The sequence below is a fragment of the Podarcis raffonei genome, chromosome 17 (genome assembly GCF_027172205.1).
Source record: "Podarcis raffonei isolate rPodRaf1 chromosome 17, rPodRaf1.pri, whole genome shotgun sequence".
Classification (NCBI taxonomy): Eukaryota; Metazoa; Chordata; class Lepidosauria; order Squamata; family Lacertidae; genus Podarcis; species Podarcis raffonei.
Genome location: NC_070618.1, coordinates 28,729,752 through 28,751,121, shown reverse-complemented (window position 1 = coordinate 28,751,121; position 21,370 = coordinate 28,729,752). Strand labels below are relative to the sequence as shown.

At 45.9% G+C, this 21,370-nt stretch overlaps 1 protein-coding gene across 6 annotated transcripts in view; it reads right to left on the bottom strand.

Annotated features, from left to right (window-relative positions):
* Positions 1-21,370, bottom strand: part of SMARCA2 (SWI/SNF related, matrix associated, actin dependent regulator of chromatin, subfamily a, member 2) — a 129,150-nt gene that overhangs the window by 4,779 nt on the left and 103,001 nt on the right. For all 6 annotated transcript variants that reach the window (XM_053371157.1, XM_053371158.1, XM_053371160.1 and 3 more), the window contains 2 exons: positions 5,266-5,371; positions 1,071-1,172 (listed from right to left, as the gene is read on the bottom strand). In XM_053371157.1, coding sequence (XP_053227132.1) covers positions 1,071-1,172; positions 5,266-5,371 — 208 coding nt within the window. The remainder of the gene's footprint in view (positions 1-1,070; positions 1,173-5,265; positions 5,372-21,370) is intronic.

The window sequence follows — 21,370 nt, the reverse complement described above, 5'->3', positions numbered from 1 at the left end:
GTTTTATTACTAATGATCTCAAGAGTCTTCAATGGAAGGTTCTAATTAAGATTTAAATTATAGTCTAACAATATATCCAGGTTAAAACAAATGCACTCTTCCGATGCTAATTATCAGCAGTAAGAACAAGAGAGTTTGTGTTAGCTAATAATAGAATTCTGGGGTAGATATAGGACCTGTTACAGTGAAGGTTCTTGCAATCTTTATCCATGGTTCACAGATTATGAACAGGCTGTGGGATTTCACCCATCCTTCCCATATCATCTCCTCTTGCTAATTCTCTCTGCCCTTTCCCCAACAGCTTAAACTGCGGTTAAGGGTCATGGCTTCAATGATCTTAGTTATGGTTAACGCCAACTAGGTTCCTGCATGATGGAGTTTTTCATAGGGACCCTTAGTTCGGATTAGCCAGGCATAGGCAAACTTGGCCCTCCAGATGTTTTGAGACTACAATTCCCATCACCTCTGACCACTGGTCTTGGTAGCTAGGGATGATGGGAGTTGTAGTCCCAAAACATCTGGAGGGCAGAGTTTGCCTATGCCTAGTATTAGCTGTGGTCAAGACTGGTGAAGACTGCACCTCTTAGCCAACAAATAGATTCCTGCAATGATCCATCATGGATGATGAGTTGCAAGATAAAGATTGACAAGCAATCTTTATCGTAAGCAAAAGCAGTCTATATTTACTTCAGCAAGTGCCAATTTTATTACCCAACTTCCAAGGAAAATGTTGAGTTCTTCAGAAGATTTTTTAAAATAACAGCACCACCACCACCACCACGGAGAACTACCAACTAGTTGATACCAAGTGTGGTAAATGTAGACTTATTTCTCCAACTGAGATGTTTCAAGTATACTGTAGCTGCAGGAGGAGAACTTCCTGCTATAGAACAAACTCTGAAGACTACACAGAAAATATGGGCCTGAAGGTTGTTTTATACAACTGGGAAAACGTTGACGCCGCCCCAAGTTTAGACAGCCCCCAGGCTTCTTACTGACATAACATGTTCACAAATGCAAATGTGTACACCAACACCGCAGTTCTGCTAAGCAAATAATTTGAACCCGACCTGTGATCCTTCCAAGTTGAAGGTCTGAGCGTTGTGACACAACAACATGACGTCCTTCTCCAGGTCGCTAACACTCCGATATTTATGGTTACGAATTCTTTCCTAAAAACCCAATCAAAAGAGATTGAAAGGGGGAGAGAAAGAACAGGATAGCTGGTTAAACAAGCCTACTGCACTCATGAACACAACAGATTCACGTACGCAACGTTTTCAGTGTTGTTATCCTTCTGGCGTAGATTAATCGGATAGCACAAACAAAGCAAGCGTTTTCAGACAGAAGTCGTAAGCCGAATAAAAGTTCTCTGTATGCTGTGTGCGTGACACTGAGAGGCCGGAGTTCAAGGGGTATCAGTTTCAATGCATACTCCAAGATGAGCCTCTATATCCAACTCGGATAAAACTCACACCCACCCACCGCCACATTTTAGTGAATCTACCGGCTCAGCCACAAAGTGAAACATCCCTTTTAGGCTACAATGGATCATTGCCTACACCTCAAACTTCTGGCTAAATTATGAGATGCCTTCTGTGGCACAGGGTGTCTTCTCGGTGCCTTGTAAGAAAATTGCAAACATGTGCAAAACAAAAACCATGTTGTGAGCATGTTCAAATGCCTGGGAGAAGAGGAAGGTCTCAACTGGTGCTGAAATGATAGGAATTTCGGCACTGAATTGTGCCTCGCTGGGGAGAAGAAACAGGGAGCCAAAACTCTCTTGTCTCTCTGCAATCTGACCTGGAGGTTCCCTTGGGTACATCACTGAAGACAGCCAATAACTTGGGCGGCTTTAAAAGGGAATTGGACAAATTCATGCGGAATAAGGGAGCAATCCTATAGCAAGAGCGGGGTTAGGATCCTGTGGATCTCTGGCTAAGCTGGGAGGGTCCCTGCGTAGCCAGGCTACATCAGTGTAACTTGCGTCGGCCGGAGATCTGCTGGCATACAGGATCCGCTCCATCCTGGCTCAGGTAGGAGCCCGACTTTAAACAATAACCGTGCGATAATGGATGATCCAAAACGTCGTACAGTTTTCCCAGATGACAAACTGTTTCAAAAGTAACTCTTCATCAGCTTATGAATGGTCCTTGATGTACCTGGGAGTGGTCCTTGATGTGACTGGGAGTGGCCGCCGGGACCACATAACACCGGTTCTGTGAGATCTGAATTGGCTCCCAGTACGTTTCCGAGCACGATTCAAAGTGTTGGTGCTGACCTTGAAAGCCCTAAACGGCCTCGGCCCAGTATACCTGAAGGAGCATCTCTACCCCCATCGTTCAGCCTGGACACTGAGATCCAGCGCCGAGGGCCTTCTGGCGGTTCCCTCATTGCGAGAAGTGAGGCTACAGGGAACCAGACAGAGGGCCTTCTCAGTAGTGGCGCCCGCCCTGTGGAACGCCCTCCCATCAGATGTCAAAGAGATAAACAACTACCTGACATTCAGAAGACATCTGAAGGCAGCCCTGTTCAGGGAAGTTTTTAATATGTAACACTGTAGTGTTTTTAACCACTTGATTGGGAGCCGTCCAGAGCGGCTGGGGAAACTCAGCCAGATGGGCAGGGTATAAATAATAAATTATTATTATTATTATTATTATTATTATTATTATTATTATTACCTGTTAGGACCATTCATATGCTGATGAAGAGTTACTTTTGAAACAGTTTGTCACTGTTCGATGTTTTGGATCATCCATTATCGCACCGTTACAGGATTGCGGCTGTTGAAAGGCTTGTTTGCCTCTTTCAATACCAATGGACTACATTGTCTAATTTTGTTCACGCAACAGTGACCGACTTTTATTTTCTGTGATTCTATTTCATATTTTCTGTTTAAGAATTGCTATGCGGGGAGCTTCTATGATCGCATGATTACAGGACTGGGACTATTGAAAGGCTTGTTTGCCTCTCTGATACTGATTGACGACGACCTCTAATTTTGTTCATGCAACATTGATTTATTTCACCATTTTTATCTCCAGCATATATTTTCTGTTCAAGAACTGCGAAATAATACACGTTACATATATTTTGCTAGAACATTATTAGCCACGTGTTGCCTGCCATTGTTTAAAGTCTGCCTGTTTTTGCAACTCAGGGGATTTCCTTTGTTACACCAGCTTTGCTAAGCCCTGAAAGGGGGCGTTCCGGGAGGGGACTGGAGGAGGGGCTTAGACGGGATCTTAAGCTTGCTCAGCTTAGTCATGTGACCTGGGGAAACCAGGTTAAGTTGGTAAAAAAGGGCCATGTGACTCTAACCCTCTTTAAAAGCTAGTTTCCCACGGCTCAAAAATGGAAAGACAACAAGATGCCGACGAAAGAAGAATAGAAAGTTAAACGCACGGAATATGCAGAAATGGCCAAACTTACAGGAAGACTCAGCGACAAGGACAAGAGAGATTTCAAAAAAGATTGGGAACCCTTCATGTTGTATCTACAGAAATAGGTAAAGGTAAAGGTACCCCTGTCCGTACGGGCCAGTCTTGACAGACTCTGGGGTTGTGCGCCCATCTCACTCTATAGGCCGGGGGCCAGCGCTGTCCGAAGACACTTCCGGGTCACGTGGCCAGCGTGACAAGCTGCATCTGACGAGCCAGCGCAGCACACAGAACGCCATTTACCTTCCAGCCAGTAAGCGGTCCCTATTTATCTACTTGCACCCAGGGGTGCTTTCGAACTGCTAGGTTGGCAGGCGCTGGGACCGAGCAGCGGGAGCGCACCCCGCCGCGGGGATTCGAACCGCCGACCTTTCGATCGGCAAGCCCTAGGCGCTGAGGCTTTTACCCACAGCGCCACCCGCATCCCCATCTACAGAAATACTGTAATGAAATAGATTCACTAGCAGGGTTTGAATGAACACTTACAATTATATGATGTATTTTGAAAGAAACATAGTCCGATTTGAAAATGATAAGAGTACAAGAGGAGTTAAGCAAAAGAGTATAAAAGCGATAAAGATCAAGCAGAAATAGCAAATGTTTAAAGAACCAGAAGGGGAAGTTGAGGGGCATCATGGGGAGTTTGGGATATTCTTTTTTCTTTCCCTTTTTGCTTTATAAATCTATGCGTCATATGTGTGAAACTTAATAAAAATCTTTTAAAAAAATTAAAATACAGTGGTACCTCTGTAAATACAGCCCCATTTGCATCCAGAAGCTAACGCAACCCGCGCCTGCGGTTCGTGATTCGCCGCTTCCGCGCATGACGTCATTTTGACCGTCTGTGCATGTGCGAGTGGCGAAACCTGGAAGTAACGCGCTCCGTTACTTCCGGGTCGCCGCAGCGTCTTCAACCCGAGGTATGACTATAAAAATAAAAGCAGTTTCCCCTCTGCTGGGTTTAGCAGCCCTGCTCCAGAAGGGAGTTTGATCTGGTATCCTTTAACCAGCCTAACCTGGCTTCACGCCGGTTACTTGGAGATGGGATGGGCCCTGCTGGTTTATCAATGGCCGCTAGACATGGCGGAGGTTATGCTCTGCCTCCATGCGCAGAGACTGCAATGCTTCTGCATACCAGGCGCTGGAGAGGGGGCTGGCGCTCAGCTTTCCCACAGGCCCCCCTCTGTTCAGATGCCAAGGGGAAGAAGAACTACACAACTTCTGGAAGACATCAGAAGGCAGCCCTGTATCGGGAAGTTTTCAATGTTTAACGTTTTACTATGTTTTTATACGTGCTGGAAGCCGCCCAGAGTGGCTGGGGAAACATAGCCAGATGGGTGGGGTACTACTACTACTACTACCATTACTAATAATAATAATAATAATAATAATAATAATAATAATCTGGCTGGCCACTGTGAGAACAGGAAGCAATTCCACAGGCACATCACAGACATGGAAGAAAAACAACAAGCAGTATTTAATTTCTGCTATTTGTGCACGAGTGCAAAAGCCAAGTCATGATAACTTGGCCCGATGCTGGAAAGCTGTATTCAAGGTCAAACGAAATGGCGGGAAGGATTTGAGGTAAAAGCAGCAGAAGGAAAAATGACAAAATATCTGGCATAGAGATTTTTTTTGTGATAGGTATAATGCAGTAGAAAGGGTTTGAGTCAAAAACACTGCGGAGGTGAGGGAGTCAACTCATGAAACAATGTCTTTGATTTGAAGGTTACCGTGAAAACATTTGGAAAAAATTAATTAAAAATATATGTAAAAAAGAAAGGACGCTGCATTCGCGTTTAGCAGAAATCAGGCTCACCTTAATTTTTTTGAAATCCACTGGCTTTCTAATTAATTCATAGTATTCTGGGTATTCTTTTCTGGAAGGCAGCTGAATAAAGACTTCACTTAACTGTCGTCCCGAGCTGTTAAAAAGGGCAAAAATAATAGAAAACGTTATTACTTAGCTGTGACAAGAAATGGCAGTGACCAGTATGTTTGAGAAGAAAAAAAGGAAGATGGTTTTGCTTTTCACCTAAGAATTTGTTCCAGTTCAAGAAATGGAGCATTAATAAAATCCTGTGCTGTGAGGAATCAAAGTACAAGGGCAGCCATGTAGAATAATATAACAAGATGCACCAGCGAGGGATATTCTGGAAATATACGCAAATTGCAGAACAGACTACGTTGCACACATTCCTAGAACAGCAGCACAGGACTGAATTTTACCTTCTTCTTTTCTTTTAAAACCCAAATACCTGGCTACTTTTTCACAGAAGGATTTGATTTCTTAGTCCCCTTTGTGTGTTTGTCAGTGAATATGGCTTAAAACAACAACCAAAACCCAAAGCCAAAAAGCATTTATTTGCTAACAGAAAGCTTCCACCGGTTGCAACTGAGGTTATGCTAAAAAAGCAAACGATTACTTGTGAATATGCTATCCTGGTTTTCAATCTCAATTTCTAGTTCCGTATGCACCTTTTGAACATAAATAAAGAAATAAGAGATCTAACAATCATAGAAAGCATGCACACTATTTCTTTTCCGGTTGCCTAGCAACCGCCAGGCTATACGCTGAAGAGCAGTAGGACCTGCATAAATTAAGAAAATCTTCAGAAAGATGAGTGGCATCTCTGTAGTCTGACTCTACTGGGTCACATTGTCTGCCCCCCCCCCCAACAAGGCATCTCAGCAAATAAACACAGATAATGGTGTTGTTTTAAATCTGTTTTGTGTGCTGCGCAACATCCTTCCAGACTGGTGGGAAAAAGCATCGTTTGTCACTGCATATAGCGGTATTAACAGGCGGTGAATTTTAAGGTACCGTATTTTTCTGTGTATAACACCCCCCCCCCCGTGTATAACACAACCCCTATTTTTGGGGACTCCAAATTAAGAAAGTGGGGGGAGATTGCCCAGAGTTGTTAAGCTTTTTTTGGGGGGGGGTGACCGCCCGCAGCTGACAAGTGCACGCCTCGCAGAAGCCACCAATTGTCACCCCAATCGCATCCAGAAGCCACAAATCGCCCACAACAACAACAGCCAATCCCAACCAGTCCTTGCGACATGCACCCATCACTGTGTATCTCAGACTCACGGCTGCCAACAATCGCCTGTCTCCCCCTCCAAGCACAACCCGTGTATAAGACGACCCCCAATTTTTTACATTATTTTTTTAAAAATCCCTCATCTTATACACAGAAAAATATGGTAAGCTTGTTAACCAAGAAATCTGAGGGCTCCCTTGGGCAAAAAAACAAGGACACCAGCCAGGAATACCAGAGTAAAACAGCAGCCAGTAGGCTTGGTCTTCATTGAGGACCTGTTGCGACAGGACTCCCACCTGCTTCAAGGTGGAACAAGAGGGAAGCCCCAAACAAAAGAGCCCCCAAATTCTTATTAGCTGCTAATCCCCATGTTAAAGGTAAAGGTAAAGGTACCCCTGCCCGTACGGGCCAGTCTTGACAGACTCTAGGGTTGTGCGCTCATCTCACTCTATAGGCCGGGAGCCAGCGCTGTCCGGAGACACTTCCGGGTCACGTGGCCAGCGTGACAAAGCTGCATCTGGCGAGCCAGCGCAGCACACGGAACGCTGTTTACCTTCCCGCTAGTAAGCGGTCCCTATTTATCTACTTGCACCCGAGGGTGCTTTCGAACTGCTAGGTTGGCAGACGCTGGGACCGAGCAACGGGAGCGCACCCCGCCGCGGGGATTCGAACCGCCGACCTTTCGATCGGCAAGTCCTAGGCGCTGAGGCTTTAACCCACAGCGCCACCTGCATCCCTAATCCCCATGTTACACCCCCCCAAAACTACATCACTAATACATCATGGTTACATCATGAAAGGGGAGGTCTGGTGGCAGTAATCCGAGCATCCTGGACTCTGCCCCATAGTTCTCCTTGCCCTCCACCAAACACCCATCAAGTATAACAAAAGAGATATTTATGTTTCACTGTTTCCCAGCCAAGTTAATCACACCCTTTTGTCTTCATCTGGGTTTGTTATTTCTGGAATGGCTACCTGTCTGGCACTCAGGTATCAGGATGCCAGGGATTATCGCTCAGGCAGAGGGGCTGCTGAGTAGCTGAGCTCACTTGTCTATATGAATTTCTGAAGTTCTCCCAGTGAGCCAGTACATAGATACATTTATCAGTGAATTCTTACATTTGGTATCGTGCAGCAGAGGCCATTTGAATAGATAGGAAGAAACTGTGACGAAGTGTTTTGTGGGGACAAATCACAAAAGTGATTGTGCTGATTTTGGTAGTGGGCTGCAGGTGCATGACATCTGCTGGAGGGGCAACCCCCCCCCCAACCTAGACATAAATTCCTGCAACAAGCTGCAGATTCATTTCACAAGGTGAGCCCTCTGGGCAGTATCACTGGAGCAATTCAACGCCGCTATCAATTGAAACCCCCAAATTTCACCCATGCACACATGCAGAGTGTACGTTGTGTCTGGAGGGATTTGGTGCCTCTGAGATCTGAGTAGGATTATCTACATCAGGGCTTCCCAAACTGTCGTCTGCAGACCCTCAGTGCTCTGTGAGCGAGAGGAGGAGGATGGAGGTGCAAGGAGGAGGACAGAGGGGGCCCTGGCCTGTGGGGCGTGTTTCTCCACAGCACCTCTGGGGCTGGGCTGCCTCCTCCTCGCGAGGTGGGAGACTCGGTGAGGAGTAGGCGGCATTTGGGGCTTGGGCAAGAGGGAGGTGAAAGGGAAAGCAGGTGGGGCATTGCAGAAGGCGGAAATGACCAGCATGGGCTATGTTTTGATGCCCTTCCCATGCCCACTTTCCACCCCTGATGCTGGGATTTGGACAGGTGCGTGAGGGAACCCACCTACTGATTTGACAGGGGGCCCCATCCTGCTCAGTGCCGGATTTACGTATAAGCTAAACAAGCTCTAGCTTAGGGCCCCACTCTCTTGGGGGCCCCAAAAAAACTTAAAGGGAAAAAAACCCTGAATGTACATTTCCAAAATATAAAACACAAATAAAATAAAACCCACATACAGCAACAGTGTTTTGTGTTGTGTAGGCTCCTAGGATATAAGTCATGGGCCCTGCCTGCTCCCTAAAATATCTCTGGTTTGCCTCTTTCTATATATAGGGTGCTGACATTCTGCACTGACTGGTTGCATGGCAACGTGTGCAAATGGCTTGAGATACCTATGAGGTCCATAAATTATCATGTAGCATATATTCAACACAAAAAAAAGTGACAATTTGTTGTTGACAAAGGACAGCTGGACATATCAAGGGCCCCGTTACCTTCAGGAGCTGAGGGCCTCATCAAACCTAAATCCGGCCCTGGTCCTGCTCACCTGGTCAAGGTTGGCCCATGAGGCAGGAGCCAAAAGGCTTTTCCACTCCTGGTCTAATGGGTCAGCATAGATTTCATGAGGTTTAGGGGTGCACTGGGTTGTTGAGGGCTCATGGGCGGGTTGCTAGGCAATGCAAGCCGGGGCAGATTGCCCGGTACCCTAATAAATATGGCCGTCTTTCAAGACGCCCCTGGGCTCTTTGTTGCAACAGGTTGACGTTTCTCCTCCTCCTCTGGAAATTGGGCCAAGCACCCTGTTATTGTTCTCAAGGACGAAGTCTGGAGCTCCGTCTGAAGGGGAAAGCCAGATTAGGCAGAAGCTCGCTCTTTTCTCCAACAGGTGACTTTGTGATAGGAATTTTGAGGTCTTGGATATATGGTTCATAAGCGTACCAACCAAGCACGTACATAGATCAACACAGGAAGACCGACCTGGAACCATTTTGATTCCTAAACTGAGCAAATGTTTTCTCTGCAAGGTCAAAGTGGGAAACCTCCCATTGTCTCTTTCCTCACAAATCCTGTCTTAAGGGCACATTTAAGATATGAATAGGGTGTGAGCCTGTGACATGGCCCAGGAACTAAGACTAGTCAGGCTCCCCAGGAAATCCAATCAAGTAACCTGCCAGACAGGAGATAAACAACGACAAGAGAAAAACAACATTCAAATTTGTTTAGACCGCCTTTTTTGTGATGTAGGTATGATGTATTTGAGGGGTGGTCTTAGGTTACATCCCTTCTGTGATGTATGTATGATGTTTCTGGGGTGATCTTGATCTACAGGGTGGCAATTTCAAAAGTTTTATAAGGCCTTGCGTGCCATTTTTCTGGGTTCCTCATCTCTCCTGTGGGTGAGGGGAGCACCCTGTTGCAACAGATCAATAAAGATCAAGCTTACTAGCTGCTTTGCTTCTCAATATTCTCTGGTTGGCCTGTTATCTTCTCCTACCAATAGGGAACCTATGTAAGGACTCTATATGGGCTCTTGGATACCCCATAAGGGAAAAGGGCAATTTTTGTTTACAACATCCTCCTCTGGAAATTGTGCCAAGCACCCTGTTATTGTTCTCAAGGACGAAGTCTGGAGCTCCATCTGAAGGGGAAAGCCAGATTAGGCAGAAACTTGCTCTTTTCTCCAACAGGTGACTTCTAAAGCGCCCCCTTGCTGGATTGGGTCCTCGTTCTTCATGCACGCTTAACAAAGCAGCAAATGCAGCCAAGTGTGAAAGTGCTGTTAATTCCGGCAGACGTGCCAGGGTGGAAAGGAACGCTTGGCATCTGGAGCCTGACCCACCTTCCTACCCGTCACGCAAAGAAGGGCAGCTATTTGGGAGTCTGAGAGCATCAATCCCAAAGGGAATGTAAACTCAAGAAGTGGTTTGTTTTGGACCGCTGTTAAGCTACAAACATCAGACTAGAAATGGTAAAAAGAATTAAAATACTGAGCTGGTGTTTCTGTTCAAAGCAGTGTGGAATTTGTTTCAGTTTTGGTTGGAAAAGTTTCTTTTCATATTTGATTATCATTGTTGTTGTTTAGTCGTTTAGTCGTGTCCGACTCTTCGTGACCCCATGGACCAGAGCACACCAGGCACTTCTGTCTTCCACTGCCTCCTGCAGTTTGGTCAAACTCATGCTGGTAGCTTCGAGAACACTGGCCAACCATCTCGTCCTCTGTCGTCCCCTTCTCCTTGTGCCCTCCATCTTTCCAAATATCAGGGTCTTTTCCAGGGAGTCTTCTCTTCTCATGAGGTGGCCAGAGTACTGGAGTCTCAGCTTCAGGATCTGTCCTTCCAGTGAGAACTCAGGGCTGAGTTCCTCCAGAATGGATAGGTTTGATCTTCTTGCAGTCAATGGGACTCTCAAGAGTCTCCTCCAGCACCAAAATTCAGAAGCATCAATTCTTCGGCGATCAGCCTTCTTTATGGTCCAGCTCTCACTTCCATACATCACTACTAGGAAAACCATAGCTTTAACTATACGGACCTTTGTCGGCAAGGTGATGTCTCTGCTTTTTAAGATGCTGTCTAGGTTTGTCATTGCTTTTCTCCCAAGAAGCAGGCGTCTTTTAATTTCGTGACTGCTGTCACCATCTGCAGTGATCACGGAGCCCAAGAAAGTAAAATCTCTCACTGCCTCCATTTCTTCCCCTTCTATTTGCCAGGAGGTGATGGGCCCAGTGGCCATGAAATTTTCTGTAGGCCATAACTATTGCACCTGAACAATTACTGAAACACAAGTTACACAAAACATCCACGTATAACAGCATGACCAGCAAATTCCTCGAGTTCTCGCAGTCATCTGAAATCCCCACTCAACGGACAACACAGAAATTGTTTTTTGGTATCCAAATCATAACCCTGCTTTCATCGTTTCACAAAACTCTTTGTTCTGCAACAATTCAGTCGCAGAAAATATTCACACAGCAAGGTAGAGGCATGGGAGTTATTTTCCTTGCTAGGTGAAAGTGGATGCCATCAAGAGAAAATGACTTTCTCTCTTGTCCCTGTTCCACCTTTGCCAGGAACTGACACACACGGGACTTGGGCAAGGGCCACTTCACCCAGGCATTCATTTGCACATTTTTATTTTCTCCAGCGTAAACTGGAAGGTACACAAGAGGAAACTGCAGTGCATCCACCATATGGAAAAAGCATAGTTGGGAATCTGGAAATAGCGGCTGCTGCGATCCACGTGACCAAAGGGTAGGAAAGAGACGGGCGCAGTTTTCAGTACCTGTTGACACAGTGCAGTTGCAGAGATTTCTTGTGAAAGACTAGAATGCCGATCACCTCCACCAGTTTTTTATGTCAAAGACACAACCTACTAAACTAGAATAGCGTCTTGTGTTTCTAAAATGCTGTCTGTATCATCTATCATAAAAACATGTTCATCCGGCAATTCACGCAGAAATATTTTCTTAATTCACTACACTGACACCACTGGTTTGGAGCCCCAGACCATCATGTTACATTTCTGCAGTAACTTCCATATCAGGCATGTAAAGTTATCCAGATCCCTTGTTTGCTTACGGTTGGCAGGTATATTTAATTTGGTACAAGCCAGAAGACTTTCTGTTCTACAGTCCTAATTAAAGAGCTCAGGCAAAGCACAGAAATGAAAACACAAGTATTGTTATTTCCCCCCTGATCAATGCTCTCTTCCTAAAGGAATCCATCTCTGTTTATCTATTAGACAACCTCCCTCCTTGGATCTTGGGAAGCGTTTTGCCAAAGTGAGCCCCCACCCTCCAAAACAATTAATGAGACTAGCACTTACTCAGCATTTAAACTAAGTCGGACCAAACAAAATTCCCAGCGTCCTTTGCAAACCTCATCGCAAGGCAACTCATCTGTAACATGAACCTGCAGCTTCAAGTGCTTCTCGTCAAGGGCAAGCAATGTCATCAAGAAGCTAATTAAAATTTAAAATTGTAGCTAGGGGTATTTCCCCCCCTTATTTTGATTTTTGTAAATGCAAGGAACTCTGTAACCACTGCTGTTGGCAAAGCAGTGTAGTGCAAAGGGAACTGCTCAGAGACGGCACTTCTCTCCTGGCGACATTGTCTATTGCAGCTGCCTCCCTGCAAGGGATGAGAGGAAGGATGGGGATCCTGGGACAACAGCAAGGGATGCAGTTGACAGGAAACACAATCCGTAGCATTATTAACCGCATGCAAGTTCTGGCTGATTCTGTGACTCTCGCTCCCTACCAGGGCTGGGCGATATCTTGAAATATCATCCAAAACCGGTCCAAAGTCCATATTGTGATATTGGTCTCATCATTTTGGGCCTGGCAATATATCATATTTTTCTGTGTATAAGACGCTCCCATGTATATGATGCCCCCTATTTTGGGGGACCCAGAATTAAGAAAATGGGGGGAAGATTGCCCAGAGTTGTTGAGCTTTTTCCCTATTGCCGCAAAAAATAGCCGCTGACAATCTCTGGCTCCCAGCAGCAACCAATCCCACACCACCGTGTTTAAGACGAACCCCATTTTTAACATAATTTTTTAGTAACAATTGCTTGTCTTATACGTAGTACAGGATGGTATTGTGAATCGTGTGTGTGTGTGTGTGTCATGCAAAAAGCCCTGGGAATTCACCCAATGGCTCTCAAGTAGTACTATCCTTATTTCAGACACTGTGATGTATCGGTATATTGTGATGTTTAGCTGATGATAGATTGCGATGCTGAAAACCAGATGATCGCCCAGCCCGACTCCACACTATGTTTAGGATTGTTAAATTTCACTCAGGGGCCTTGGGTCTCTCCTCTAGCCTATGAAAATTAGATCTCAACTCATCACTGTGTAATATTTTTAATTCAGCAAACATAGATCATGTCATCAGCCGCTGTTCACCATTTCAGCAAGTAATTCCGCCGGGCTCGCACAAGGCTCAGTATTACCGGACGTTTCTGTGCAAGGCTGCCATTTGTGGCATCGCCCTGATTTGCAGCAGGTATGCAAGAGTTAAAGAGACACGGCGAGCAAAATTCTGTTCTCATGGAAACCGGCATAAATCAGCAGAGACTTTGCTACTTACTATTGATCGGTCAGCACAACGGAATGGGTCATTTCACTCACAACTAATTTCTCCGGACCCCCACACAGCTCAGCAGGCCATCAGCCTTTAGAAGATGATTTGCAAGAGGGTGCAACAAAAAATGGCAGAGAGCATGAACAGAGAGCTCCTCAAATGCTGTTGTATATTTTTAGCATGATAGCACTTCCACAAGGGGGATTTCTGAGAATCCTGAATGAGCTATTCTGAGAATCCTTCAACTCGGTTCACTCTTGCAAATCATTACTCACGAGGATGCTCTGTATATGCATTTGCAGCGTAACGCCGGATTGAGAGCCTTGCATGAGTTTGCAGAAAAAGTATCATCAGCGGCCAGATCAGCAGTGATGCACAGGATTCCCCAAAAGACAGCCGGCCGATTTATGACCAATCTTCCCCGGCGATTAACAGCCTCTGGGAAATAGTGCTTGCGCTGGACTGAGCAGTGACCCCCATGAACAGAGGCTTCATCCCACAACATGAACCAAGGCTAGGGTGCCATGGCAGGCAGACATAGGTGTTGGCAAGCAACCAAGGAAACGGGGGCAATTGGCAGCCCCCCAGCTGGCTCCAGCCCACTGGCCAGTGTGCCAGGCGATCTGTAGTCCTTGGTGCAGCATCAACGACCTGAGCTTCAGAAGCTGGGGCACGCTACTCACCAGAGTAAACGCTACACAACAGAAGTGGCAGGAGAAGTTGTGTGAGCATATTTACAAGCAGTTTATTCAGCGTAAAGGTAAAGGTACCCCTGACCATTAGGTCCAGTCGTGGCCGACTCTGGGGTTGTGGCACTCATCTTGCTTTATTGGCCGAGGGAGCCGGCGTACAGCTTCCGGGTCATGTGGCCAGCATGGCTAAGCCACTTCTGGCGAACCAGAGCAGCGCATGGAAACGCCGTTTACCTTCCCGCCAGAGCGGTACCTATTTATCTGCTTGCACTTTGACGTGCTTTCGAACTGCTAGGTTGGCAGGAGCTGGGAACGAGCAACAGGAGCTCACCCCGTCGCGGGGATTCGAACCGTCGACCTTCTGATCGGCAAGCCCTAGGCTCTGTGGTTTAACCCACAGTGCCACCCGCATCCCTTATTCAGTATACAGCAGGACAAAAGGAAACATGTCTGATCCCTTTCGTGTCCAAAGCAAGACAGCAAAAGCAATACACAAACGGAAGTTCCCAGCGAGCTGTGCTGGAGTGTAAACAGGCATGTGACACACAACAACCATGCCCATTCCTTAAGGTGGAATGGAATATCCCAACAATGGGTTCAAGCTACCCGGTAAGTTGATGCAGGAAGCTTGGAAAACCAAGACACAAGCTGAGAACTGGGAGTGTTTGTGCCAAGCGCCTGTTTGCAAAGAGCTTGAGAACCTGGAATCCTTCCACTGTTTCTGGATTAAAAAGGGCAAAATGCATTAGCCATTAGTTCATTCTTCCTTGACTTGTTTAAGGATCTCTGGAAGGGAAAGAAGATTCCACCTAAACATTAGGAAGAACTTCCTGACAGTAAGAGCTGTTCGACAGTGGAATTTGCTGCCAAGGAGTGTGGTGGAGTCTCCTTCTTTGGAGGTCTTTAAGCAGAGGCTTGACAACCATATGTCAGGAGTGCTCTGATGGTGTTTCCTGCTTGGCAGGGGGTTGGACTCGATGGCCCTTGTGGTCTCTTCCAACTCTATGATTCTATGATTCTATGACTTCTTGACATTGAAGAAATACAGCAAGCTTGTTTTCTCCTGCTCTGGAGACTCGAACCCGTGGCTTCAAGTCACAAGGAAGGAGATTCAACATCAGGAAGAACTTTCTGACAGGAAGAGCTGTTCGACAGAGGAACGGTCTCCCTCGGGAGGTGGTTGACTCTCCTTCCTTGGAGGGTTTTAAGCAGAGGTTGGGTGGTCATCTGTCATGGGTGCTTGAGCTGAGACTCCTGCATTGCAGAGGGTTGGAATGGATGACCTTTGGGGGTCCCTTTCAACTCTACAATTCTACGATCTGGAAAGGGCTGCTTGGATCAGGTCTGAAATGTCTTAATGGAATCAGGTGCCACAGCAGGCAGCCTTGGGAATCAGGTCTGGCGTGTCGCCAGCTCCACCTACGGGACTCCAAAGCGGAGGTTTCCAAGGGGAAGCTGAGGTAGACCATGCTGAAAGGGGGACTCAACCAAGAAAGGGGTTCTTTCTTTTCGTGGTTTTTTTTATTTTTTATTTTTTTTAAATGATATTTTATTCAAATTTCAAAAAAGATTACAAAAATAATAAAAAAATTAAGGAAAAAAAACAAATAATACAAAATACAGAGTAGGAAAAAAAAGAAAAAAGAAAAATCAGTAAAAAATAAGTCCATCTTTCAATGTCTTGCCTTTCATTCACTTGTTTCCCTGACCTCCTCACACCTCCCTTTTTTGTATTCCATTTCGAGTACTTGGTTCAGCAAATCCTTTCCCTCTTTGTTTTTATCTTAGTTCTTTATCTTAACATATTATAACCTTCTATTTTCATCTATTAACAAATCATTTTTACATACTCCTTTTTAACATTGTTGCTAAAACCGCTTCGTTTCATTCCGACATCATTTTAACATCATTTTTTTTAAACCACTGCCCCAAGAAACTGGACCCTAATAAATAGCTTTTCTTCACCCTGTTACAGCTCCAAGACTGAGACTTAGAAGCTTCCTTTTTCTCCCCTCGTGTCCCACCTGGGGCAGATTTTCCTTGGAAGAGCTATGGAAGACATGGACAGCCACCGACGCTGGTTACTAGCCCCCTCCCCTAAAAAAAAAGAGGCGAAGATAGTTGGAGACCGAGACAGAGAAGTTAAGGGGTGGGATTGGGGGTTTTGAGCAACAGCCACTTCCCTAGTGAGGAGTTTGGATTTGATATCCCACTTTATCACTACCCAAAGGAGTCTCAAAATGGCTAACATTGTCCTTTCCCTTCCTCCCCCACAACAAACACTCTGTGAGGTGAGTGGGGCTGAGAGACTTCACAGAAGTGTGACTAGCCCAAGGTCACCCAGCAGCTGCATGTGGAGGAGCGGGGAAGCGAACCTGGTTCACCAGATTACGAGTCCACCGCTCTTAACCACTACACCACACTGGCTCTGCTCGAGTTCCAGCGGGACCTGCAAATTCTCAAACTTCTGCCATCGAGGAGCCATCCTGCGGCAGACCTAACCTCAGCTGGCCAAGGCTGAAACAGCAGTTTATTCCACGTGGGGAGTAAAAACAAGCTGGGTGCTTGGGGAGGGGGGGAATGGCTCAGTGATGTAAGGAAGCAATTTTTCACTGTTTGGGCAGGAGCTGGCGGGAGATGCTCAGGGAAGACTGACAATGTCCCCCGTCTGCTCTGAGGAAACTGGGCACCCCCTGCTCCATGCTTAAGAAGCAGCGCCCCCAAAGGCTCCTGCCCTGGCTGGGAAGCGGAGGAATATCTCACAGGGACGCCCAAATCCGAGCCTGAAAACACCCCTCGTCTGGTCAGTTCTAAGGGACTTTGCATTAAAGGAAACATTTATGACCAACTGGGAATCCCAGCAATTCTGCCTGGGCAAGCAGGGACTTTCCCCCCTGAATGAGACCAAAGAGTTGCGGATGAAGCCTGGTACCAGGAAGTGCTGCGTCCCAGAGGATAACGGACTTGTTGCCATGAGGGTAACAAGGCTAACGACGGCCAACAAACTCTTGAAAGCTCTCCTTGCCGCTCCCGTTGATTCATCACACCACTTAAATGATCCAGGCTCCAGCTCCAGTGAAGAGAATTAGTTGGAAGTGACCAAAAGTGGCCTGAGGAACGAAGGAAATAAAATCCATCCTGGCCTCAGTTAAGTAAGGCGGTTTTCTTAGTGAGAGCATTTGCCTTTGTAGGGAAACGGAAGTGAGACACGGAAGATGAAAACATTGCTTCGGGGGTCTCCTAAAAGGATTAGCTCACGTTCAATGAACAAAAAATAGTGTGCGCCACCCACACACCCCTTGACTGTGGAGGGGAAAGCAACAAGTGAATCAATCTCCACCCATTTTCGCTTCTTTCAGTCTTCCAAAGACTGGAGGGAGAGACTGAGTTCCAATAAATGTGGCGTGAGATATGCGCACACAAACATTCCCGCCCCCCCCCCACATTACGGGATTGCTGGCCGGGGAGGCCAGCCCTGCACCCCTGGCCTCAAACCATGCCGTCTGCACTGAAGACCCCCAAGTGACAGGAGAACCCGGGCCGGTCTGGATCCCCTCAAGGGTAGAGAGGCTCAAGATGCGCAGTGCCCCTTTGTGCAGCCACTGGGCGCACAACCGGAAGAATGAGGGTGCGAGTGGGCTGTACTCCTTATTTAGAACCAATCAGGTTGAGAAAACGGAGAACCCAGCGAGGGGTCCTGCTCTTTTCTTGCTGTTGTAAAAAGATTTTACAAAGCAAAGTAACTTACTGACTTCTTTTTTGGTGATACCTCGTAGCCGAGTAAGATTGTCTTCCATAAACACGGTTTTAACACTGAGTCCGTAAGTGACTGTGGAGGCCAATTCTGGATCCACATGTCCTTCCACAGTGGAGAAATAGGTTTCCAGGCGGGAGTTGATCACGGTGTGGATTTGCCAAGCATGCCTTCCTCTTAGCACGTTTCTTCCTTGTGTCCTGAGTTCGAGTGTCTTCAAAGCCCATGACACTTTTGGAAAAGGCTGTTCTCCAACTGGAGCACTCGCAGGCAAGTGTTTCCCAATTGTTGGTGTTTATACTACATTTTTTAGATTTGCCTTGAGACAGTCTTTAAACCTCTTTTGTTGACCACCAGCATTACACTTTCCATTTTTAATTTCGGAGTAGAGGAGTTGCTTTGGAGGACGATAATCAGGCATCCGCACAACATGACCAGTCCAACAAAGTTAAGGCTGAAGAATCAACACTGGTGATCTTTGCTTCTTCCAGTACACTGGCATTAGTTCACCACTGAGTGTTTCATACAATATCCAGAAGCACACCTCAAAGGGCAGGTTCAGGATGATGGCATTTTATGTTTTGTCCCTGTTCTGGGGCGTCATTAATTTTGTTTTCATTATACAGTGGTACCTCGGGTTAAATACTTAATTCGTTCCGGAGGTCCGTTCTTAACCTGAAACTGTTCTTAACCTGAAGCACCACTTTAGCTAATGGGGCCTCCTGCTGCTGCCGCGCCGCCGGAGCACGATTTCTGTTCTCATACTGAAGGAAAGTTCTTAACCTGAAGCACTATTTCTGGGTTAGCCGAGTCTGTAACCTGAAGCGTATGTAACCTGAAGTGTATGTAACCCGAAGTACCACTGTAATGGGCACAATAGGCTTCTGCAGAATTACAAAGCCACATTTTGGACTCATGTCAGTAATCTCTCCCCTACTTTTTAAAATCCACTTCTAGCTAAACAAAAAACTCTTCAGCTCCCTGGATGGGTTAGGGAACCTCTTTTGGCTCCATGGCTTTATTCCTCCTTGGGCAACCTTCCTGAGGCTTCGTGACAGCGGTGGGGGGCAGATGTCCAAAGGGCAAAAGTGGTGGTGGAGGGGAAACTTTCCCTTGCATGGCAGGTTGTGTTCCAGCCATGCAGAAACCCTAGATTTCTCCACCCCCCAGACCTCTCCACCTTCCCCAGTGGTGAGCAAGGGGCAGCAGAAAAGATCAAGGAAACATTTCTGCCAGGCAAAAGCACTCTGCACATGTGGCCAGGGGTGGGGTCCTCGACTCCCGAGGGCCAAACGGGGAGGAGGGACATTCAGGAAAACACACCCATTTCTAACTCGCTGCTATAAAAAGAGAAGGAAGCTCCCGTGTTTTTAATTTTACAAACGCTGAATCAATGGGATAAGGCTACTTCTGAGCTCACTTGAGTTTTGCGAACAGATAGCAAACTCATGTGTCTGTTGTGCAATCTAAGCTGGTCACAGTGAACAAGCCCATCTCCATTTAGTCAGCCCAGATATGAACGGAACCGTTGGCCTTCCCACCAAACCTCTGTGATTATTTAGGAAAATGAATGTGTCATTCAGGAAAAGCTCTAAATGACGGCAGCTTTCTGTGTCATCCGAACTGGGGAGCCACAGTGCCTTGGGGGCTCCCTGGTTGAGAGGAGGGGCCACGTAAATGGACAAAGTAAGAATCTTCGGTTCCTAACTCACAGGGTGGATAAAAATCAATGATTTTTTAAAAATGGATTTTAAAAATTTAAATCAGATTTCTTTTATTTCAATTGGATTTTTAAAATAAAATGCTTTTAGAGGAATAATCTTTCTAAAGATAGTTTTCTATTTAAGTTACATTAGAATCCAAAGGCTATTCATCAGGAAATAAGGATTTTTAAAAGTTTTTCATGTGTGCTAAAACTCAGTCTAAATTTTTTATTTCAAAAATCGTTTAGCCACATCAGTTAACAAACATGGATACATATGCTATACCGTTATTGTCTTAGTTAAGTAAATTGTTTAAATTGTCATTAAGGAAATGATTATTTTCCTCCTTCCAATAAAGCACAGCAGAAAAGTTGTCCAAATATAAACACAGTTAACTTATTAAACCTCACAACAATTTCATAATTATCACTCCATGTATTTCTAATAGTATAACCAAATCAGTAATTTTTGATATAACTGCAAAAACTACTCTGAAAACTTATTATTCCAAAATGAAACCTTCATCTGGTTGCAAATATTAAGATATTAAAGATTAAGATATTGTAAATATTAAGCAAGAATGAGTCTCTTAAAAAAATATTTAAATCAAGTCTTACTGACTAGTGATTTAAATCGTGATTTAAATCGATTTGATTTAAATCAAATCCACCCTGCTGAGCCATGATACAACTCTCCAAACGGGGCCGTCACGAGGAAGCAAGACCAGAGAATACCCCAGGGACATCTCACATTTCCTGACATTGCAAGGAGAGAAACGCCTGCAGAGATGAATGTGACCCTGTCTTTTAGCGTGGACAATGTCTTGCGGGGTGTCCCTTCCCAAACTTGTAGACCAGGGGTAGTCAACCTTTTTATACCTACTGCCCACTAATGCATCTTTCTTGATGGTCAAATTTCCTTACCGCCCACCAGTGCTCGATGGAAGGAGGATTCGGCTTGTGTCGTAATAATAATAATAATAATAATAATAATAAATTTTATTTATATCCCGCCCTCCCCAGCCGAAGCCGGGCTCAGGGCGGCTAACAACAATAAAACAGTACAAAAGTACAACACAAACAACACTCTAAAATCATTCATCGTAGACCCCCTGTTAGCAATTTCACTCATCCGATGTTGCATTTGTGATTGGTGTAAATCACATGCCTGTCTGAGAAGAGTGTGGGAAACATAAACAATCTTATCTCTTCCGCTGTAGGGACTTTGCTATGTACTTTTGCTTTTACTTGTGCCTGTTGTTCTCTCGGAGCTGGAGAGAACGGATGCCATTATGCTGTTGTCTGTAAATAAAGGTAAAGGTAAAGGGACCCCTGACCATTAGGTCCAGTCGTGACCGACTCTGGGGTTGCAGTGCTCATCTCGCTTTATTGGCCGAGGGAGCCGGTGTACAGCTTCCGGGTCATGTGGCCAGCATGACTAAGCCGCTTCTGGCGAACCAGAGCAGCGCACGGAAACGCCGTTTACCTTCCCGTTGGAGCGGTACCTATTTATTACTTGCACTTTGACGTGCTTTTGAACTGCTAGGTTGGCCGGAGCAGGGACCAAGCAACGGGAGCTCACCCCGTCACAGGGATTCGAATCGCCGATCTTCTGATCGGCAAGCCCAAGAGGCTCAGTGGTTTAACCCACAGCGCCACCCGCGTCCTTATGTCTGTAAGTAGTGTGTAAATAAATAGTAGATTAGCTCTACGATGTCTCACACTTCTTGCTGTCTTATGCCAGAAGCTTCGTTTGTTGTTTAGTTGTGTCCGACTCTTTGTGACCCCATGGACCAAAGCACCCCAGGCACTCCTGTCTTCCACTGCCTCCCACAGTTTGGTCAGACTTATGTTGGTAGCTTCAAGAACACTGTCTAACCATCTTGTCGTCTGTTGTCCCCTTCTCCTTGTG